This window comes from Perissodus microlepis, chromosome 22 (assembly GCF_051167445.1).
Source record: "Perissodus microlepis isolate ML-2025 ecotype Zambia chromosome 22, ASM5116744v1, whole genome shotgun sequence".
Lineage (NCBI taxonomy): Eukaryota > Metazoa > Chordata > Actinopteri > Cichliformes > Cichlidae > Perissodus > Perissodus microlepis.
Window position 1 is genome coordinate 22,348,977 of NC_140481.1, and position 20,863 is coordinate 22,369,839.

At 42.2% G+C, this 20,863-nt stretch overlaps 1 protein-coding gene across 3 annotated transcripts in view; it reads left to right on the plus strand.

The window, feature by feature from the left end:
• Positions 1-20,863, plus strand: part of LOC146363086 (RNA-binding motif, single-stranded-interacting protein 3-like) — a 294,258-nt gene that overhangs the window by 234,746 nt on the left and 38,649 nt on the right. For all 3 annotated transcript variants that reach the window (XM_084919066.1, XM_084919068.1, XM_084919067.1), the window contains exon 9: positions 17,795-17,901. In XM_084919066.1, coding sequence (XP_084775192.1) covers positions 17,795-17,901 — 107 coding nt within the window. The remainder of the gene's footprint in view (positions 1-17,794; positions 17,902-20,863) is intronic.

Below are 20,863 nucleotides of genomic sequence, written 5' to 3' on the forward strand. Positions count from 1 at the left end.
TTAAAGTGAGTATGAACAGCAACTAAATAATAAAAAAAATGTCAAAAACATAAACCCACAGGATGGAGTGAAATAATCACACACTAAATTTGAAACAATAAACGAGGAAGAAATAAAATAGATGCATTCATCCGTAATTTTTCTTCTGTTTGTCCAAATCATGGTCACACGAGGCACTGGAGCTTATCCCAGCTGTCACAGGGCAGGGTTAGATGTGGGCATCACCTCTGGACGGGTCACAAGTTTGTCACAGTCCCAGTAGTTTGCACTGTGACCTCACAGTAAGAAGCTTCTAGCCCCGGATCGCTAAGACCTTTCTCTGTGCTCTTCTCCCTGTGCAGGTTTTCATGGTTCAAAGACGTAGATTTTAAATTAACAGGCTATTCTAAATTGTGAATCTAAGTGTGAATGACTTTCTTTCTCTCTACGTGTTATCCCTACAACATGGTGATGACCTGTCCAGTGTGTAACTTGCTTTTTTGCTGCATGACTGGAAGGATTGATAGTCGGATATTTCAAGCCAACAGCAGACCATTAAAAAAGCTCATCAGCATGACTATGCCAGAGAAAAGTTGTACATTAAAATAAACCACGGGCAGTTTTGGTGGAGAAATGTTACTTTTAGCAACATCAGGGAGCTCAGCTCTTAAGATTTATCATGATAGTAATCAATTTATAGCAAGGTAAACTGTAGAAATACAACATTTGTGTGAAAAAAGTAAGGCCTATGTGATTGGCCAGATTGCATTGCGTTGCTGCAGGATTTGAGCTGGGTTCCCTCTACACGACTGATAGGTTATCAGACTGGCTGCATTCAAGTCGGAGAGCTGCTCTTTTAAGTGGTTTGGGCTTAATCTTAAGTCATCCCCCTCTGTGGGTTTCCAATTTCAAGTACAGATGAAGTGCAGCAAACTCAATGCAAATACATTGCTTTGTAGGTTGCTAAAATTACTAAAGGCTTTAACCAAGAACAGCGGTCATGTCAATGTATTATTAAACAAAGTTCTTTGATTGTTTCTATAACTTAGGAATGTGCAATGGAACACAGTTGGGAGACTGAGTAGTGGTTGAGTTTCTTACCCAGGAAACTATTTCTTATTTGTTTATTCTCTAAATATTATACTGGCAAGCTCTGAAATCAGACTGTTACTGCCGTAAGAAAAAGCCTCTTTTTTTTTTCTGCTCCCTAACCCAAACTGAGATCTCTACCACTTTAGGAAGATGGTGCTGTGATGTGCACATTATTTTCAAGGATCCCTAGATTCTTGGTTTTAGCCATCAGTCAACTTAATCTAATGCAGGACCTGAGGCAACGTATTTCTTTTGCAAAGAATAATATTCAGCCTCTCAGCAGATACAATAGGTCACTGAGCTCATAGCCTTCCGGCCAGCTTGCCCGTCCTCTAGAATGAAGATTAAGTTTGCTGAGGAGGATAATCATGCTCTAAGGTCTCTGTGGTATGCAAGCAATTCAGCAGGCTTGCTTTCTTTGGTTCTGTTCTCATCTACTCTCCAGCTCCTGCACCTGTCTTTATGAAAGATCAGACTATCACAGTGAAGTATCACAACACAAAGCCGATGGTTTACAACTTTCCTTTTTTCCTTTAAGGGACATTTGAAAATGGATACAGATAGTGACGTACAGCCGGGTCATCCGGGTGCCCAGAATTGACTGATTTTTATCCTGTGTGTGCTTGCGTAAGGGAAGCAGGAAAAAAAAAAAAGAAGCAGCAGGCATCAGTTACACCACGTCAGTGTCACCGTCCCAGGACACAGAGGGCAGTGAGATAAATCTAGCTGCTGCCCCCAAAATAGAGCATGGGCCTCCATTAGAACAGGACGCAGACTGTGTGGGAACAGGCAGAGGTCACTGTGGTCAGCAGAGTTATTTCTGTTGTGCCACCGGACCTCTAGGAATGGACGCCCATTCATTCATCCGATTGCCTGCCAGCAGGTTAGGGGACACACGCAGAGACACACACACATTAAAAAAATGCACCCTACATGCTCTACCAGTGGACCATCAGCAGGAGTGCGACATGTTGTATTTGGTGAAATTTACTGTGACGGTGTCTGAGTTACCACTTCTGTTTTTTTTTGTCACCCGGGGATATTTGTGTCTTTTCCTTCCTATATGAGTGTATTTATACGTGAGCTGCCTGTTGGTGTTTGAGCTGAAGGACGATGGAAACACACCTGGTTCCCGGTGACCTCATGTCTCAGACACAGTGTCTCTCTGTCTGTCTCTGCTTCCCTTGCTGGAAGCGCAACACATCTTGGCCATGCTATTGGATCGCACTAGCAGTTTAATTCTGCTGCTTTTCAGCCCGTATAGGTGATTTACGTTAGCTCGCAGACATGAATGCTCACTTTTTGCCACCGCAAAAACATCGACACAGACAACGCACAAAAGGGAAGTGGATGAAAATGCCAGCAGAATGATTTCTTACAGTTTCTTTTTCCTTCCTTTGTTCTTTCCTCTGCCTTCCTCTCATATGTCCACACACGCACACTCACAAATACACACACATCAATAGTCCATTAGGAGTGTGTTGCTTTCATTACCTCCAGCTTGGCCCTGAGACAGCCTTCAGAGTGGAGTACAGCAGAGCGGAGCTGGCCAGGATTGCAGTATATATAGAGAGAGGAGTCTGGTAATTGCCAGCTCTCTGTTCTCTCTATCCTGTGCGTCAGGTGGAAAGTATGAATCTGTGGTATCTGGGGACCACCCTGCTGCGCTGCGCCGCATCTCGCTACAACTGTCTGTGCCCCCACCGGGCACAAGTAATAGAGGGAAAACAGTGAGCTTAAAGGCCTCAGAGAGTCCAACAACTGCCACTCTAACAATACACACTGCCATGGGAATAAAAATCCTGCAGCCCACAGTAACAGTGGAAATGATATACCCTGCCTACAAATCTCACTTTTTATGTCGTGCTTGTTGCACAGCAGTAAGTACTGTAAGTGGTGTTTTTTTGCTTCTTTCTTGAAGAGGAATGTTTTGTTTGTTTTGTTTCACCTGCCAGGAGGCACGAGAAAGAGTCTGATAGCAAAACGTTTAAGAGGGGCGAAAACATTCAGAGTTTGCTGTAAAAGTTCAAGAAAAAGTTACCTCCCACATAAATGTGTAGCGCTATAATATTGAATAAATATAACAAAACTGTTATTGGAAAATTATTTGCCAGCCGCCATAAGCCTGTCTTTCTTTCATTACTTTCGGTAATGATTTGTTTTTTTTGCTTGCAACACTGCGGAGAATGAAATACACTGACCTGGACTTTAAGCTATGACTGGTCATATTGTTAGTTGCCTTAAATCTATTTGAGGAGACATTCGATAAAGCTAGGCAAGGTCGCTGATCTGCTCTCTCTTGCCATTTTCTGTCTAAAATAACAATTTATTCACAGGCTCCTCCATGTGTTTGAAATCAGTGGGCTGGTGTGTCATAAATCTGCTATATTATCTTTTCGATCTGAGTTATTTTGTAATTTCGTATTTGGAAATTCCTGTATTAAGAGGGAGCAGTAATTGTTCCTTCATCTCCCAAGGAATTTAAATGAAATATGCCCTTGATGGCTGATATTCAGCTTTGGAGACAATCTTCCTTCTGTAATCGGGAAGTAGTGCTGAATCCTGGCTAGCAACAGTTCTTACGCGAGTCAGGTGCAGCTAGTCGGTACTAGATGTATTTATACCACTGTAAATGGTTTAGATTAGGTTTCTGGCTTAATTGTGCATTCGGGAGATGGTACACATGGCATCTACTACTACTGTCAGTTTCTCAGGACAGTTACCTGTTCTGTTTTCACATTGGAGCAAACGGACATTGAATCTGTACGAGGGAGCTAGTAGGGTTAGGGCAGTTTAATGTTCGATCCCACTGAGTAGGGCATTTGTTTTCGCGCATACAGCTTTGCTGGAAAATGTTGGAAAAGTTTAAGAGGGCTGCAGCACGTGTGTGAAAGTGGCTACAGTCTCAACTGTGCAACTGCACAGTTTAGATTGGTTCATAGACCCCCCTATATGTGGTCTCTAGCTGTAGCCATTACTCTGAGGGGTAGAGACGCCACATGAGGAAATTTCCATTATCCATTAGGTAATATTCCGATTGGCTGGAAGTGAATGCGGCCAATTGGAGTAGGTGGTCATGAATAATGCTAGTTTTACATAAATTGCCTCTGAAACTGCCTGTTGGAGGAAAGATGGGGACCTTGGCTGCAAGGAAAGATGGATTTAGAGAAATCTAAACAATTTTTGGTGAATAAAATGTCACAGGTATGTTTAAAATGGACAAATATGGTTGTATAAAAATAAATCAAACAAAGCCATTCCATTATGTGCTACTCAGGTCATTTGTCAAAGAAAATGTATTACTCCACAAAAGGCATCATTGCTTTCAGGCAAAATAAACAAAGAAAACCTATTATCCTTATGTCATTGTTAATCATACCTACAGTATAGAGTGTATAAAAGTATTTTTCAATATCGGTCTTTTACCAGCTCTTAATATTTGTTGAGATGTTGCTGCAGCAGTCTTCTAGATGGTAGTGATGTGGCTATGATAATGCTGCCACATTCGCCGGGCCCCATCATGATCCTCTTACACATAGACGCGCATTTTTATCAATTACCTCGAGCTAGTCATATCTCTCTCTTAGCCCTAGACGTAATCTTGCTGCAGATGCATCCAGATCAATTTTTCAGGATGTCTTATTTGTGGAGCGCACAGCGGGCTTTGCGTAGCGGGCGGGTGGGGGTGTGCAGTCAGGGTGTATCCAATTTCAGGCAGCAAAGCAAATGGCCTTGGAGATCAAGGATTATACAGCAGATTTCTAAGTCGAGCTAATATTGATTTGCTGTGCCCCTAGTGAACTCCAGGTTGTACCTTCTCCATGTAAGCTTTTAAATGTTGCTGCCTTAATGGCCCTCCTCGTCAGTATGGTCCCTGATCTATAAGGCCGCAACAACTGACCCCTGTAAATATGGCCTTTTGTTTTTCTAGATAGCACTGTGTACTCAGTGGACTAGTAAGACAGTGGAAGGTGTGTATGGTTTGTTTTGTTAAGGGTAAAGTATCGAATGTAACTGATCTGTGGTTTGGGTTTTTGTTTTCTTTTTTTATACAACTATATAGACAGATGAACTACTGTAGCTCAAATTGTGGAAAAAAGTTAATGGTGGTTCTGATAGAAGGGTGCCCGAGTACACAGTGCATCGCAGTTTGTTGTGTATGGGGCTGCTTAGCTGCAGGCCAGTCTAGGTGCCTGTGCTGATCCCTGTACAACACCGAAAGTCCCAACGATGGGCACATGAATATTAAAACTGGACCATATAGCACTGGAAGAAGGAGGCCTGGTTTGGTGAATCAAATTTTCTTTTACATTGTCTACATGGAAGGGTGCATGTGGATCACTTACTTGCTGTTAACTATGGGAAAAAGGCAGTTGGGGTCCTGCCATCTATTGGGATGTTACTTTGACATGTACCACCTACCAAAGCATCCATGGAGACCACACCTTACAGAATCTGTTGCTGGGGTAATTGCATTGATAAACTCTTTTTCAAGAGTTTCAGATTATTCAATAAACTGGTCAAAATCTACAGTTCTGCCGATTAATTACCCGTTCCGTAAAGAATCTGATGCTAACATCTCGGTGCCAGATACCACGGCATGGCTTCAGGGGTCTAGTGGAACCTCAGTGGGTCAGGGCTGTTTTGGCAGCAAAAGGGGGAACCAACACAATATTTTCCAGGTGATCACAATGTCAGAGATTTAAAGCAGCTTGTTGTTTTTAATAGTAAGGCAGACAAAGAGCTGGGTGCATACATCAGAAATACACCGCGCATCTAGTTAGTAAGTGACAGTTTGAGTCACTTACTATAACCATGCGACTCTCTCTTATTGTACCTGCACTTGACAATAATAGTCAGATATTTGCTCCTTTGCTGCTCTTGTCGCAGTCTTCATCTGAGTAAATGTGCTTTATTGGATTCTCCTCACAATACAGCTGGTACTGATGAATGTCCTACCACCTAAATGCATAATTTTTCCATAGAAACTTTAAATTTGAAATTCAGATGCTTTACAGTGCTGTGCAGCAAAGGCATTAATCACAGAGTTTTCATCAGTTCGAATGGAATTTGATGTGCTGTCCCATACTGAGCAGTATTCTTGGCACCCCTCTGCGACTTCACGGTCTCCATCTCTTTCACCAGTCTGACGCACAGAATTAAAAGTTTGTTGTCCTGCCATTTAGCCATCTGTTCTCCAACTTCTGCCTTCCTCTGCTTTTTCCCCCTTTTCTCCGCTGCACTGTTTGACACTTCTTCTCTCTCTCTCTCTCTTTTGTCCCACACATGCATTATAAAGCGCTGAATACTGTACAGCCACATACTGAATGTTTGATAATTGCTTTTGAAAAAGAAAAGAACATTTATTTCAAAGTCTGATTATTCAACAATGTCCCTGCCTCTCCTCCTAAAAAGGAAAAGGAAAGACAGGCAAGAGGGTTGAGCTGGGTTTTGGGATCTGGTTAACTTGTCCAATAGACCCATTATGAGGTAAAATCAACACTGGGGAGTGTTAGATGTGTGCTAGCAAGGGGAAATCGTGTCCAAATCCCTTTCGTTCGTTCAGCCATTATAAACAAGAAAGGATTAGCCGGCAGCTCCCTGCTGGGACAGTGAATGGATGAGAATGGGAAAGGAGAGGGAGGCTGCTCCTCTCCAGCGTTATCCATATAATAGGCCAGGGAATTCAATAAGTACTGGCCTCATCAGACCTCATCAGCTCCCCCAATTAGGCTGCACATCATGGCGACTGGCGGGCTAGTTGCTGTTGGTGACAGATGAGAGCCAGTGTGGAGATGTGCTTGCCTCTGCTGCAGTGCTGTGCTGCCACACATTCTTGGCATCAGTGAGGTGAATGCATCACTCTGCGCGTGTGTGTGTATGTGCCTGAGACAGGTGGGTAGTTTTGGAAGGGAGAATCGTAAGCACTGATGAGTGTCATTAGTTTTACATCAGTATTTGTTTTGCATCTTACCGCTAATTTACAGTCTGCACTAACTGCCAGCACTTCCTGCGCTGTACTTCTGTTGTTGATGCTGCATTGATAAGCCAGCCTCAACTTGAAGTAAGCGCCGCTGTTTGTGAACCCTGGTGATATTGACGTTGTGTGTCAATATCTCTACCCTCCCACATTACCTCCCTGTGTTTCCCCAAGGGTCAGGACATGTGGAGGGGAAAAAAACACAGCTCTCCCACATCGATTGGGGCCCATTAATGCAGGCTGAGAAAAACAAAGCCTTTCATCACGTCTGAGATGTTTAGGCAAGGACTTACTCAGACTTGCTCTACACAGGTCAACCCTTCTCTCTCGTTCCGATATTGCTGTCTCAAAGAGGACAGAGCATAGCTATTATGGGAGTTCATATGTTTTTATTTTCTTCAAAAGAGATATGTGCCATCAAGCTCCTGTCATTTCTTTGTGTTTGTGTTTTCTTTTCTTTTATATAAAGACTGAGGAGAAAACAGTGAAGCATGGACAAGGAAAGAAGCAGGGTCAGATTTTGGTTTACGTTTGATCCATTTCTTTCTTAACAATCTGCCTCTAAATGCTGGTATTTGGTTTCTTTAAAGAAAAATATCCACATTAATGCCAAAACCAAATAAGCATATTCAAAGCAAACACTGTGTAACGCAATAGAAATAAGAAGGTGTGCCGTTTTGTCTGTTTAATTCACTTCGGTAGAACGACCTTCAAATACAAAATCAAAATCTTATCAGTAAATGCAATATTTTTTTGCAGCTTCCTCAGAAAACGGTTGATGTATTCGTTGAACCCAAAGACGATGCCACTTTGCAACTTTTTTGGAAAGACTGAGGAAAATTAGCGTGAACGCTACTTGAGAACAAAGAGAATACCTAAGAAATGAATGAATTATGAGTCTTGGGAATGTCTGATGCACTGTTTGAAGTTGAGACATACATGGGTCTTTGAGACAAAGCGCAGATTATGCATGTCTGACTTTGGACCTTACTGTGGCTTTTGAATTTCATGAAAACTGGCTTTGTGGTGCCGCATATGTGGCCGCTTTTGTTTATGAGAATTATTAATTATACAGTGAATACTTTTCTTCCACTGTTATATTATTAAGACCAAAAAAAGCAGTGAATGTAAAAAAAAAAAAGAAGAAGAAGAAAAAATGGATAGAAAAGAAATGCACAGTTTAAAAAAATTATCTTGGTGTGCAGGGTGTAACAGAGGTTAAATAATACAAAATCTACCAGAAACTAGATTTAATAGTTTCATGGTCATGGCAACGACTCTTTGTAATCTAGAGTTAAAGCAGCCGGTTCCATTCATAGCAAGCTGATAAAGTCATGAAGCCAGCTCTCCATACTGTAACTGTTTTTGTTGTTTCCTTTTTATTGAAAACAAATCTGTTTGGACTTAATTTACAGTAGGTGTAGTATAACAAATATGTACAGTGTATAACAAAAGTGTGTCAAAGGCTTAAATAAATGTAGCATTATGTCTCACATGAGTGTGACCCATTCATCTCAGTAATCAGGAGCAAATATGACTACTGTAGCTACTGTAAAATATAAAATATGCTGCTTTAACTTCCAGTATCACCTGAATGTGAAAGGTCAAATCTAACACAAGGTAGCTAATGAAATGAAAGACGATAAAGAAATAAAGATTTCTTTATTTCTTTACTTTTAATTCATTCTTTTCAGTAGTGATGCTTAAGTCATTTGGGTTAGTTTGAAGATTCTAAAAGCAGTGATAATTTCTTAAATATGGCTGAAAACAAGCCAGAATAGAGAGAGGATGTCAGTGCTGGTGACAGATTTCTGCGAGGGTGGGGTGGAAGAAAACAGTGCAGATCTTCCTGCGCCGTCTTTGGGTTTGTGTGTGTTCTGTATGTTTCTGAGTGAGCATAAAAGAGTGTATACTATACGCGTGTGGGTGTGTGTGCATGGCTGCTCTTTTGAAAGTGAAAGAGCAAAGAGAGCTGCACCTGCAGCTTCTATCAAACAGTGGAAAGCTCCTTTCAGCACAGCTTTAATTACAGTCTCTGCAGCTCTGCTCAGCTCAGACAAGCCGGTCTCCACGCAACCAACCAAATGCTCTCACACATAGCCGCCTTCCTCTGCTCGAGACCGGCCTGATCCCTAATCAGCCACGGTGCCACTCTTCATCGATCCCCAATCAGTTACAGTAAAGGGGACTCTATGGAATCCCCCATGCACACTTCCCCTCCACCCTTTCCCCCCTTATTAGTCGGTGCCCTTCTTTCATCGATCATAAATCAATGTCACTGGTAGCATTGATCGTCAATCACCCCCAGTGACATTATTGATCTGGCTACCCGCAGCCCTGGGCCCACATTGCAGCCCGGCTCTGGCATATTGATCCTCCCTCAGATACAGTATTGAGGCTTTTTATTGATAATTCATTTATTGTGCTGTAATTTCATTTTCTTTCCTGTCCATACCGTTGTTACTGGAAGCCCCTACGGTGGAAACCTAGTTAACAGACACACTGCCTTTTGTGTGCTACTCTAACTGATGTGGCTCTTTCATTTGCAGCGTATTTTCTGCTTATGTTCAAATGTTGTTAGCAATTCTCAAGCACGCTAACCTAAAGGTTATATAAGCTTATAATAAAGAGAACCAGAAGTTTGGGTCTGTGGACCACCAGGGAAATTCTCCGAGAGAGGCAAGATGTTATTTAAAAAAAAAAACACCCAGCATCCACTATTTCTTCAGAGCTTTATACTAGCCAATAATAGAGGACTGTTTGTAATGCACTCCTAGTGTGAATTTGAGTGACTTTGTTGAATGTCAAGCAGAGAAGTGCTGAAAAATAACCCGCTCAGCAAAACCTCGCCTTGATAAATAAACCTACATTTTGCTGTATATGATAACGAAAGGTGTGTAAAGCTGAGTAAGATGCTAATATGCATTCAGGCTTAATGTTAATGCTAGATATAAGTGATGAAGCCTTCACAAGAGACTCAAACCTCCCCTCACAGAACAGTAGAGTACATGATACATTTTAAGGCGTACTGTCAGAGCTTAAAGTTGATTTATTCTGATTCTGATCCAGTGTCATATATACTGAGAAATATTTGCTGTAGGTCTGGTAGATGGGCAGTTCAGTTGAATTACAAAGCGCTGTATGATTCATCTCTATAGATGGGAGTTTTCACGGGTCACTGGAGGCGTTGGCAGTGTTATAATACTCTGCTAACAGGGACAGAGCTAGTTTCGCTGTCTGCCCACACAGGCAGTGACACAGAGCGTAGAAGCACAAGTCAACCCCCACAGGCAAAGTCCGGCAACAACTACTCTTGTGTCCTTCTGCCACAGCCAAAAAAGGGCAGTTTCACAGGCCAGAACTTGTTTCACACCACAAGGTCAAGCCAGTGAAGGCTTATGTATTAATTCCCTGGACAGATGGATGGACAGAAGAAATGTTCATTTTTAGGCTGGGTCAATATTTTAATGCTATTGTTTATCTTTTTCTGAAAGTTTTAATAAAGAATTATTATCCCGATATAACCATATAACCTTTAAAGGGAAAGTTCACCCTACAATCATATTTGACCTGAGGCTTGTAGTGTTGTCGATCCATCTAAAATATTTTAAACTGTGAAGCCCAGTGTTAAAGTTATCACAGATGTCTTCTTCTTCTCTTGAATATAATAAATTTAAATAGTAATTGTCACATGGTGCCAGAAGTACCAAATAATACATTTTAAAAATTTTGTTGAAATGTCTTTCAAAAAATCATGCTTTAACAACGTGCTAACCCTATTTAACAGAAATCCAGAAATCTTTGTTGTGAACAGTTTATTCTAGAAAATTCCAAAACTACGCCCAGTAACAGTGTGACTGAAGAGTTAACCAGCCAAGAGAATGGTTGGCAACCAGCGATTGTGAGGGAAAAATGTGTATTCCCGAACCAGCTGGAAAGTGGTTATTGGGTGACACAGAGAGGTTCCTAAACCACAACTTTCTGATTGCTTTGGTCACTTGCAGATTGCCACAGTCACCCGTAGTTTGCATAGAAGATGCCAATTTGTCTGCAGAAACTCACCACTTACTCTCTAAGCTGTAGCAAAACTTGGAAAATTATGATGCTAACTAGAAATGGAGAGCATTCACCTTTAAAGTAAAAGGTGTGCCTTTGAAATCAACACATTTCAAATGGTGCAACTTTTACTTTGCAGACGAACGGTTTCGTATGTTGCACATTTTCAACACTCCTTCGCAAGTAGTTTGAAAGTATTTGCAGACAAGTCTGCATCTTCCATACAAACTACTGATGACTCATAACTAACCAACCAAAGTAAATCAATGAGGTTTTCCGTGCAACATGCACTTCATTGTGACTGATTTTGGGGCACATGGTTTCCAGGTGGTTGCTGACCAGTCTCTAGACCTGTGCAAACATGCCTTTAGCATTCAGTTTTATAGTGATTGCCAGCAACCACTCACATCTAGTCAGGCAATACACATTTCTCCCTCACAGTCATTGGTTGCCAAATGGGCAACCAATGACTAGGCCCGTGGGACTGTAGCCTACCTGCAATGTAAACATTAATGACATTCTTCATCAGCTGAGCTGTAATGTTAGGTTTGATTGGCAGATGCAAAAACTAAAAGAAGAATTCATTGAAAGTTCTATGAAACTTCTCACACCGGCTTACTAGTGCTTTGAGTTTCATACATTATAGCCAAAAAAAGGTAGACATCACAGCAGCCGATGTCTCCAAAGCTGGGTATCTCATACAAAGTCAGTTTAGATGGCAATACAGGCCAGTGGAAAATTTGGGGGTGAACTTTATCTTTAAAAACCCAGACCCAGAAGATTCTCATGCATATTGTAAATTATTTGAAAAATAAATCTAGTCTGTTCTTCCAAAGCTCACTTCATCAGTTCAGTGGGGAACAAGTGATGTAGCTTTTTGAAGAGTACAACACATCATCAATATCCTTAACACCAAAGTCTATTTTTCCCACTTATAGATTTATCTATCTGAAGTACTGGCTTAAGTTGCCTGGTGCGTATTTTCTTGGATCTTATTTCAGATCCACTCTACAAATAGTCATTTTAATCTCAGACCCTGCTCTTACGTTTTTTGTGGCCACTTTTACTGTAATTGCCACCCTGGCCAGCTGTATAAAGTTGGTAGTGATATTGAGACATAGTGCAGAAACAAAGATGTTGGCAGCATAGAGCAGCTTGTGTGGCTTTAACATTAGAAACATCTGCCACCGCCACTTAAACATTGCAGCTGACTGCAGGACCCAGAAGCACTCAACTATGCCATTTGGACCGAATGCTGTGGGGACTGTCTGCCTGTATAAATGTTATTTCAATATATGGATGCAGGATTGTGAGCCATTCATTAGAGCTGGCAAACACACATAAGCATAACTTTGACTCACTCACTCACAAACTTCTGTCTGCACTTGTTGTTTCTAGTAATTTATTTACTCACCATGGCAACCTTAGTGTTGGGAATAGCAAGTGGAAGTAGCTGATTAAGCTAAAATGAAGTTCTCGTTACACCGGTACATCAGAGCTCGTCTCCCAGGAGTCAGCGAGCAGCTGGAAACCCCTCCTCCTGTTTGGCGCTGCACTGCACTTGTGGCTCTCAAATTTAATGCAAAAGCAGATTAATCCAGAGTCAGTAATTGAAGTGCAATTATATTCAACCCATATTTTCAGCTGCTAAAATAATTACAACTCAGTGTTTAAGCAGAGTATTGTTCACCTTTCTGTTAGATCATTTCGCATTGATTTCTGCATATTCTTTGGCAATTGCATTTTGTATTCCCATTACCACGAGATGGTTTCAGTCGATTTGAGTTGTCTGCGCTGTTAGAGACTGACTCAGTGCCAGACCTACATGGAGGTCGTCTCATCCATCAGCTTTGTTTATTTGTCTAAATTTGGTCTGGATTCGGTGCTCTGCAGTGGATGGATGGATGGATGGACAGAAGAAAGAGAAAAGGAAAGGGAGTGAGAGATGCAGACAGGAGATAACTACGACAGAGAGAAATGCGATTGAGGGAGATGGACAAAGAGAGTGAGAGATGGATTAGCATGTCAGAGACTCCCTACATAACATTACTCTTGTTAAGTGTGCAATAGCTCATCGATCAGGCTTCTACCGCCCGCATGCAGGGCTCTTCCCTCCATTTCCCTTCCCGTAATCCATAATATCATCTCAGACCAGAACTGCATGGCGTGCTGCAGAAGCCCTCTATGGAAGTCTAAGCAAGCACTGATCAATAGCCATTGAGCATGTGTAGCAGATGCAGGATGAGAAGCAAGCTGTTGTTGACATCCTTCTCCCTATGCTCATCCCACTCAAAGAGATGAGCTATACAGTATGGATCGAAGAGTGAAAACTGGACTGTCCCTGTCACTTCTAAACTCGGTGAATCTCTCCCCTCTGTCTCTTTCTGTCACCATCTCCTCTTGTCTCGTTGTCTGTCTATGACACTGTATCTGTCCTTCCATCTATCTCCCTTTCCTCTTTGTGTCGCTCTCTGCCATGCCCTCCTCTCAGCGCCGGCTCCATTTATTGGGCCGTGTCATTGAGCCATGTGTGCCGTCCCTGTCAGCAAAACGCCTGGCAGACTGTCTTCATTTCCATGCTGAAGGATGCAAGGCCAGCATGGCAGTTGTGAGAGCTATCGACTGGGATCTGTCAAAGCCCTCCCTGTAGGAAAGCTGTTCCCGCCTGCCTTCTAGGTTGGCAGCCATTCTGAGGCTGTCTGTTTGACTCTGACAATGGCGACGTATATGTAGCACTGCTATAGTTTTGTTCTGTGACCCTGCTTGTCCTATCCACCTGTCATATGTTTTTCTAGCATCCTTTTATCTCTCTCCAGAATAGCGTCCCTTTCTAATGCCTTCTGTTTCCCTCTGTGCCTTTCTGTGTCTCTTATTCTCTCTCACTCCCACTCTTATTCTTTCTCTTCCCCATAAGACACAGCCTCCTCAGTCTGGGCAGACAGGTCAAGCTGGCTGAAGGGAATCAGACAGTTGTTGATCCAATTAGAGATCCCCTCGAGCAGCATCAGAGTAGAGCAGAATTCCAATAAAATACTGTCCTCTTTCTGCCTTTTCCATGTTCTCCCCTAACATGTCCTTGCAGTAAAACACAGTGAGCCTTCCTGAGACTTTTCTGAGACCCGTAGGAACCTTTAGCTAAAGTTGTCATTGAGAAGTCGAGAGCTTGCTTTCACTGAATCTTTTCAGGCTGACATATTTTGGTACAAGTGGCTGAACAGTTCCCTCTGTTTGCCCTCTTTATTGCTTTGGACACTCTGAGAGCAAAGCAAGGCCGGCCCAGTTTGACTCCAAACCCTTCTTAGAGGCCTCTTTTGTAACTGTCTTGATGGTGAAAAGCTGGCTGTTTCACTGAGCAAAACCTTTCACACAGCCCCTCTGCAACTATGGAGCATTCCTGCATTGATTTCACCATTCAGGCCAAACAGATGTACAGTCCAATTCAGAGCACCAAATGAATGTACAACAGGCCGAAATTGACGTGTTATAATACATGTACTGATTTGCATTCATAGATCAAGATGTTTTTCAGCTGGCTTTTCAAGCCATCCGGAGCGCACGAGCGCTCTTTGTCTCTAGATAGAGAAAAAAGCCACTGTGCTTGTCTGCAGCCAAAGAGCTGATTTCGACCAGATGCAGTCCCATAGGAAACAACTGTAACAGCAATAATTGCTTATGAACATAGCGCTAATAAGTGAAAATTTCAACAAGCTTTCATTTAGATTTCTATTGTCGCTGTTATTTACACAAGTGCATTTCCATGCCTCTGCTGGTTCGTTTTGTTGGTTGGTAATGCGTCTATTGATGAGCAGAATGCCATGACTATCTTTTCAGAGCCAAATGCACATTGAGGAGCATGATTGAGCCAAGGCTATGATCGAATGAGGCTGGCAGCACAGGCATCTTATTCTCACTAAACTGCTCCCCTTTCATGTGCGTGCATGAGTGTGGTCGGTCTTGGTGCGCATATTTCAAAGCCCATAATGCATGTGCGCATGTCCGCAGCCACCCCTCGTTAACGTGTTTACCAGTTCCTACAGCAACCCACATAAAAAACAATTAGGGGTTCCCACGGAGCACCTTGTTAGCGGCAGTTGTTGACCTCTGACCAAAACTACTTCGTCTTTTTCCCATGATGTCGAATCATTAAAGGGGCAGTAAATTAGTTCATAGCAAGAAGCCCCCGAAAACACATATTCTGGAGCCAAAGTGAATTAGGCATTACTTGAAGCCTTTACCTTAAAGACGCAGGATCAGCAAGCTGGAACGTAGTCGGTGGCCCAGTTTGTTCTGGGCCGTGCCAGGGATGACGGCGTGTGGCGAGAGGTCTAGAAGGGTTTATAGCCTGGCACTGGCTTCCATTCTGCGTATGTGTCTTTGGCTATTTCTGTGTGTTTTCAAAGGTTATAGCAAAGAGATTTTAAGGGCAGGAGGAGGGTGTGTGTTTCAGGGCTACAGAAGGGTGAGTGTGTTCACAGGGAGGGCGGGGTGGTGCGAGGCTGTTGATCTTGGGCTTGAGTCTTAAACAAATGGGCTAGTTCACTGTGGGAACTGGGGATGTAGTCACTGGGGGAACGTCAGCGTGCTCTATGTCAGATTCTCCAAATTTCTCCAATAGCTAATTATCTCCCACAGCGCCAAAGGAGAGGTTTGGAGGAGCTTTTGTTGTTTTTCTCCTGTAGCGTCTCATGCGCTCTCCCTTCCCTGCTACTTTTTCTTTGGCTGACTGAAAAGTTTGGTGCTGTAGTGGACCCTAAAGGCACAGAAACACAGTAAATTTCTTTTGCTGTTTTTCCAGAGTTTGTTTGCATGCATTTAGCCCCATAGTACCCCTTTAGCCACATAAATGCAAACACACGTCCGTAAGCTCCACAGCTTTCATCTCATTTGCATCTCAGACATCTCCTGTAACTAACAAAAACATATTTTCATCAGCAACATTCCTGGCATGAGAGAAAATGAAATGCAAAAGCAAATCATCTGATTAGCTCATTAACGCCTCGGCCTTTCCTTTTTTCTTTTTTTTTTATCAATTTATCGCCTGACAAAGTCGCTTGTCATGAGCTCACTAAACTTCAGGTTGTTTCATGGCTGTCACTGCCTTGTCAGTCTAGACAGAAGCTTTTTCTCTCCTGTCTTGTGATGCTGCATTATTATCAGGACCCAAAGCACCTCTAACATCTGGGAGTAGAGATTAAAGCATCAACAATTCTCTCGGTGTCATCTCTGACATGGCGTGATGAAAGGTCCCTTTGCTCAGCCTCCTGCAGACAGCCCCCATCATTGGCCAGTGTCGTCACAAAGCCTCCGTGTCACAAGCTGCCAGGCCTGTAATGTGAATGCGTTGACAGAAGAGCCGTCAGCTCTCTCCTAAGCCACCAGGTGCAGAGCAGCATCGGTTCAGTGTTTGGACAAACTTGTTGGCTCTGTGTGTACTGTACTTTTGCTGAACTGTACAACTCTCCCAGGATTTAATCCTGGTTTAGGTTCACACTCTAATTCTATTGGTCAGCTATTTCCCTTATCTCTTTCACCATCTTCTCCTTTTGTTGTTTCATGTTCTTTACGCTTTCTGTACTCCTGTGTTTCTGCTTGTTTATACAACTGTCTCCCTTCCCCTGTTTCATCTCCCCGGTCTGTGTCTTAAGAGATTCCGATCTCGCTGACGCTGACTGAAAAGGGGACGGACACTGTGAAGACCCCCAGATCCCCAGCCAAGAGAGCCGCTCATTTCTCATGCTTTTTTTTCCCCCTACTCTTTCTTCTTCTCTCCAGATTGACTGTCTTCAGATTTGCTTTTCCTCTCTGCACTATCTCATCAGGAAAGTCATCTGCCTGAGCCAATTTTTCCCTCTTTAGGTGCTCACCTGCAGCACGAGTGTGGGAAACTGCCCTTTCACAAGTTATCTTTCCACAGTCTTAGGTTATCGCAACACTTTCATTGACCTTTCATTGGTAATTATGCATACAAAAGGCTTTTGATGCAGATACAGCTTAGATGAGGTCGCTCTTCAGGGGGCTCTTTTCTTTTTTGTTTTTTAATGTGTATAATGACAGCTGTTTCATTTTCAAGCCATCCTTTATTTCTGCTGATGCCAGCTCTGAAGTTAGAGCATCTGTCAATCCTCTGTAATGGTTTCATCTCGGGGACCCTTAACCTGCCCCTAGTGTTTGCACCAAGAACAGCACAGTAACGTCTATATCAGCCGTTTCTCAAACCATGCACCCCAGTGAGGTGCTCACGCTGATGGCTGCTGAGTGGAAAAAGACATAAAAATTTCAAATAAAAGAGGAGATGGCTGTTACAGTAAAACACGGAGGGATTATGCGTCAGGAACAGGAACGCCTTCTAGAAATAAGCTTTGGCTGACAGAGCGGTCCTGTGTTACCATCTCAGAGGTATTTACAAGAGCGATTACTGTGATTATTATTTCAACAATACCTTGCAATGCTCTTTCATAGGCTGCCAGCCTTTGCAAGGATAGGGAGGGCCTGCCAACATCACCGGACTGGGAATTTGTGTAGGAGCTCCATAGGAAGGCAGAGCGGAGGGAGGGGGAGGAGAGAGAGAAAGAGATGCAGTGGTAGAAGAAGAGACAAAGGACACAGTTCAAAAGGGCTTCTTTCTTTTTGGAAAGGTCGCACAGTGCACTTCTGCTAACATGATTTTGTCCTTTTCTCTCTCTGCAGCTCCCACGGAGCCTTTGCTGTGCAAATTTGCCGACGGAGGGCAGAAGAAACGCCAAAGCCAGAGCAAGTACCCTCAGAATGGAAGGCCGTGGCACAGAGAAGGCGAGGTAAGATGTTACGCCAGTGTTTATTTTTCTCACTCGCAACTGGAAAAAAAACTCTTCCACAGGGTTTTGGTGTAATACAATTCATGAAATATTAAATCACATAAAGATTTCTTCAGCAAATGCCTCTCTTTACATACACCTCCTTTAGGTTTGCTGGTGATTTAAACTATATTTTTATATATATATAGATTTTTATCTCACTTGGAAGCTAAATTCACACATAAAATAGCAATAAAATTTAGTAAATGTGCTAAGAACTATATAAGCTGCTACTCGGATGAGTTGACAAAATAACACCACTCACTTACACTCCACTAACTACTGTAGCACCACATCTTTAGATGACCATCTGAGGTAATGGTATTTCTAAGAAATGGCTCCACCCTGCTCACAAGGGATCAGAAGAAGTTGGCTACAACATCTGGCAGTATGTAAAGTATTACCGCCTGCCATTTGTATTTACTATCATGTATGGAGATGTTTTTAAAAAAAAAAGAAAAGAAAAATAGCCCACATATCGATCAAACTGTCTCCAGATGTATATGTGCTGTCATGTAAATTGCATCTCAAGCCTCACTGAGCGCATATATTTCCACCATACAGCAGAATGCTGGGAAACCTGAAACTGGAAACAGTATGGTAACATGTAGAGACGAGGTTAAAATCTTTTCTTAGACTACCAACGGGATATACTGGAAAGGACGAACAGAGGAGACAAGTACGCGACTGCTATATAGAAGAGAGAGAATGCACACACACATGCAGCTGCACATGCTCAGTCTGACAATTGTGCTGAAACTGCAAGTTACAGGAGGAAAGATGGAATGTTTGTCCTTCAAGAAAAACTCTCCATACGTCTTAGTGTGTGCTGCAGACGCAGTTTGTGAGTATGTGTGAAGAAGTAGGTGGAGGATACAGTTTCATCTCTCATCCAAGTGATTTCTTCAGCTCAGATTCATGATTGTCAGAAGATTGCCTCCTCCTCTTTTTAGCGATGGTTGCTCCCTTTCCACATTCTTTACTCCCCGCTCAAACCAGGAGCCATACCTGCCCAGGATGTGTGCACATCCTCATCATTGAAGGAATAGCCACTGGCCTGTAGGTGGATGAGGTAGCTCTTCTGTGTTTTGCCATGACTGCATCTTTCACTGTGTTACAAAGCTTGAATTGCAGCCATTCTCCAACTCTCTGTGAACAATTATCATGGCCATCGACCAATGGTCATGACAACAATCATGAAACTGAGCTCATGGCTCACTGTTAGTCAATGGTGCTACTTTTGGTGGTTATGCAACTGAACTGTTTATAAGGTTGAGGAAAGCTGCAGTCAACTGAGAATGAAGAAGTCGGTTGGACGATTGAGGAAACGTTCCTCCCACTGAAAACACTTCGTCCAGATGAACAGAATCAACTTTCCGGGATTTCCTTCACTGAATTATTGAGCATGCATTAAGACGTAGGTGGAGTATTCCCTACACAGGCTCTGTGTGTGTGTGTGTGTGTGTGTGTGTGTGTGTGTGTGTGTGTGTGTTTGTGTCTGTCCATCACATGTTCAGCAGACCTAACACCTATAAACCAATGAAGCGTGTTTCACCTAAATCACATTGCTACATCCCCTCAGGCCCACACATTGACAGGTTGGCAGGGTCAGCTCGGTTGACTTAAGGTAAAGTGAGATGACTGTGTATGTGGGAGTGATCAGATGCTTCCTTTTAAAGGAGACGGATGCAGCCTAAATAGACACAAACATTTATTCATTTTGCTATAATGCATTCTTTGCATTGCATACAGTGCACACACTTGACCTTCGACGTGATATATTAGCCTGTAAAATATGTTTACTAATTCGCTTTACCAGGTCCTTGGATTTCTCTGTGATTATTATTGTGCCTTAATTGCTACACTTTTGAAATTACAACACTAAAAATGAACATTTTGGACAAATATGTGTGCTAATTAGTGTAAGGTTTTTAGCAGATTGGGTTTTCAGCGTATCTCAGGGCTTTTTAAACAAGAAGAGACTTGAGGGAAAAAGGAAAAACTAGAGACTCAGAGTTTCTTAAGAATTCTGAGTTCACCCAGAGGCTGAGCTAAAAACTCATAAGAAGAATATTTACTTAGTTTTCTGTCCTTCAGATTCAATTCAAAACAGATGCTGTAAGTGTCTCAGCATGAAACTTTCACTATTGTCATCCCGTACCTTCCTTTGCATCATAACCCTTTCCTCCCCTCCGCAATCCACAAAAAGTGAGGTATAAATGTGGGTTTAGGGAGACTTGAGCTTCGGTTTACTTTAGTTTTTATTGTTTTAAAGCTTCTCATCAAATTTATGTGTTTGAACATAATTTCACTCCAACAGATTTCCCAGAACCCTGTACCAAGAAAATAAGTTCTGCAGATTTACACCCACTGCATGCATCCAATATTAAAGCCTCTTGAGAATAAATAATTGGTTTTTGTATTGATTCATCTCCAGTTTTTTGTGAACTGCATTTTTCTGTGTACATTCTGTGGCATTTAAAGGCACCTTTGTGCTTTTCTTCATTTTCTGTCAAACTTTAAGTTTGGAAATCTTAGAAATGCCACCCTGTTTTATCAGTTCTGAAAAAGACTTGAGAAATGAGAGCAAATTAAAAAATATATCTTCTTGTATTGTCTTAAAGCATGATTGCGTAATTAGTTTTTCTATTTTAAGCTCAGACCAGCTAAAAAAGTATTTGAGAATGAGGTGGTTTAATATGAAAACGACTGTTTGGTATGTAAAGACGACATCATATAGAGGTTAAACAACAGCAACATGATGCAGACTGCTGACCTAACATTCGCTTTGATACATTATGCTGATGTTGAGAGCTAATAATAGACCAGCTTACATCTGGTAAGAATAGGCATCTATATAATCTTGACTTTGCTATACAGTGTTGCTTACAGATTTGGGAGACAGACTTATCATCATTCATGG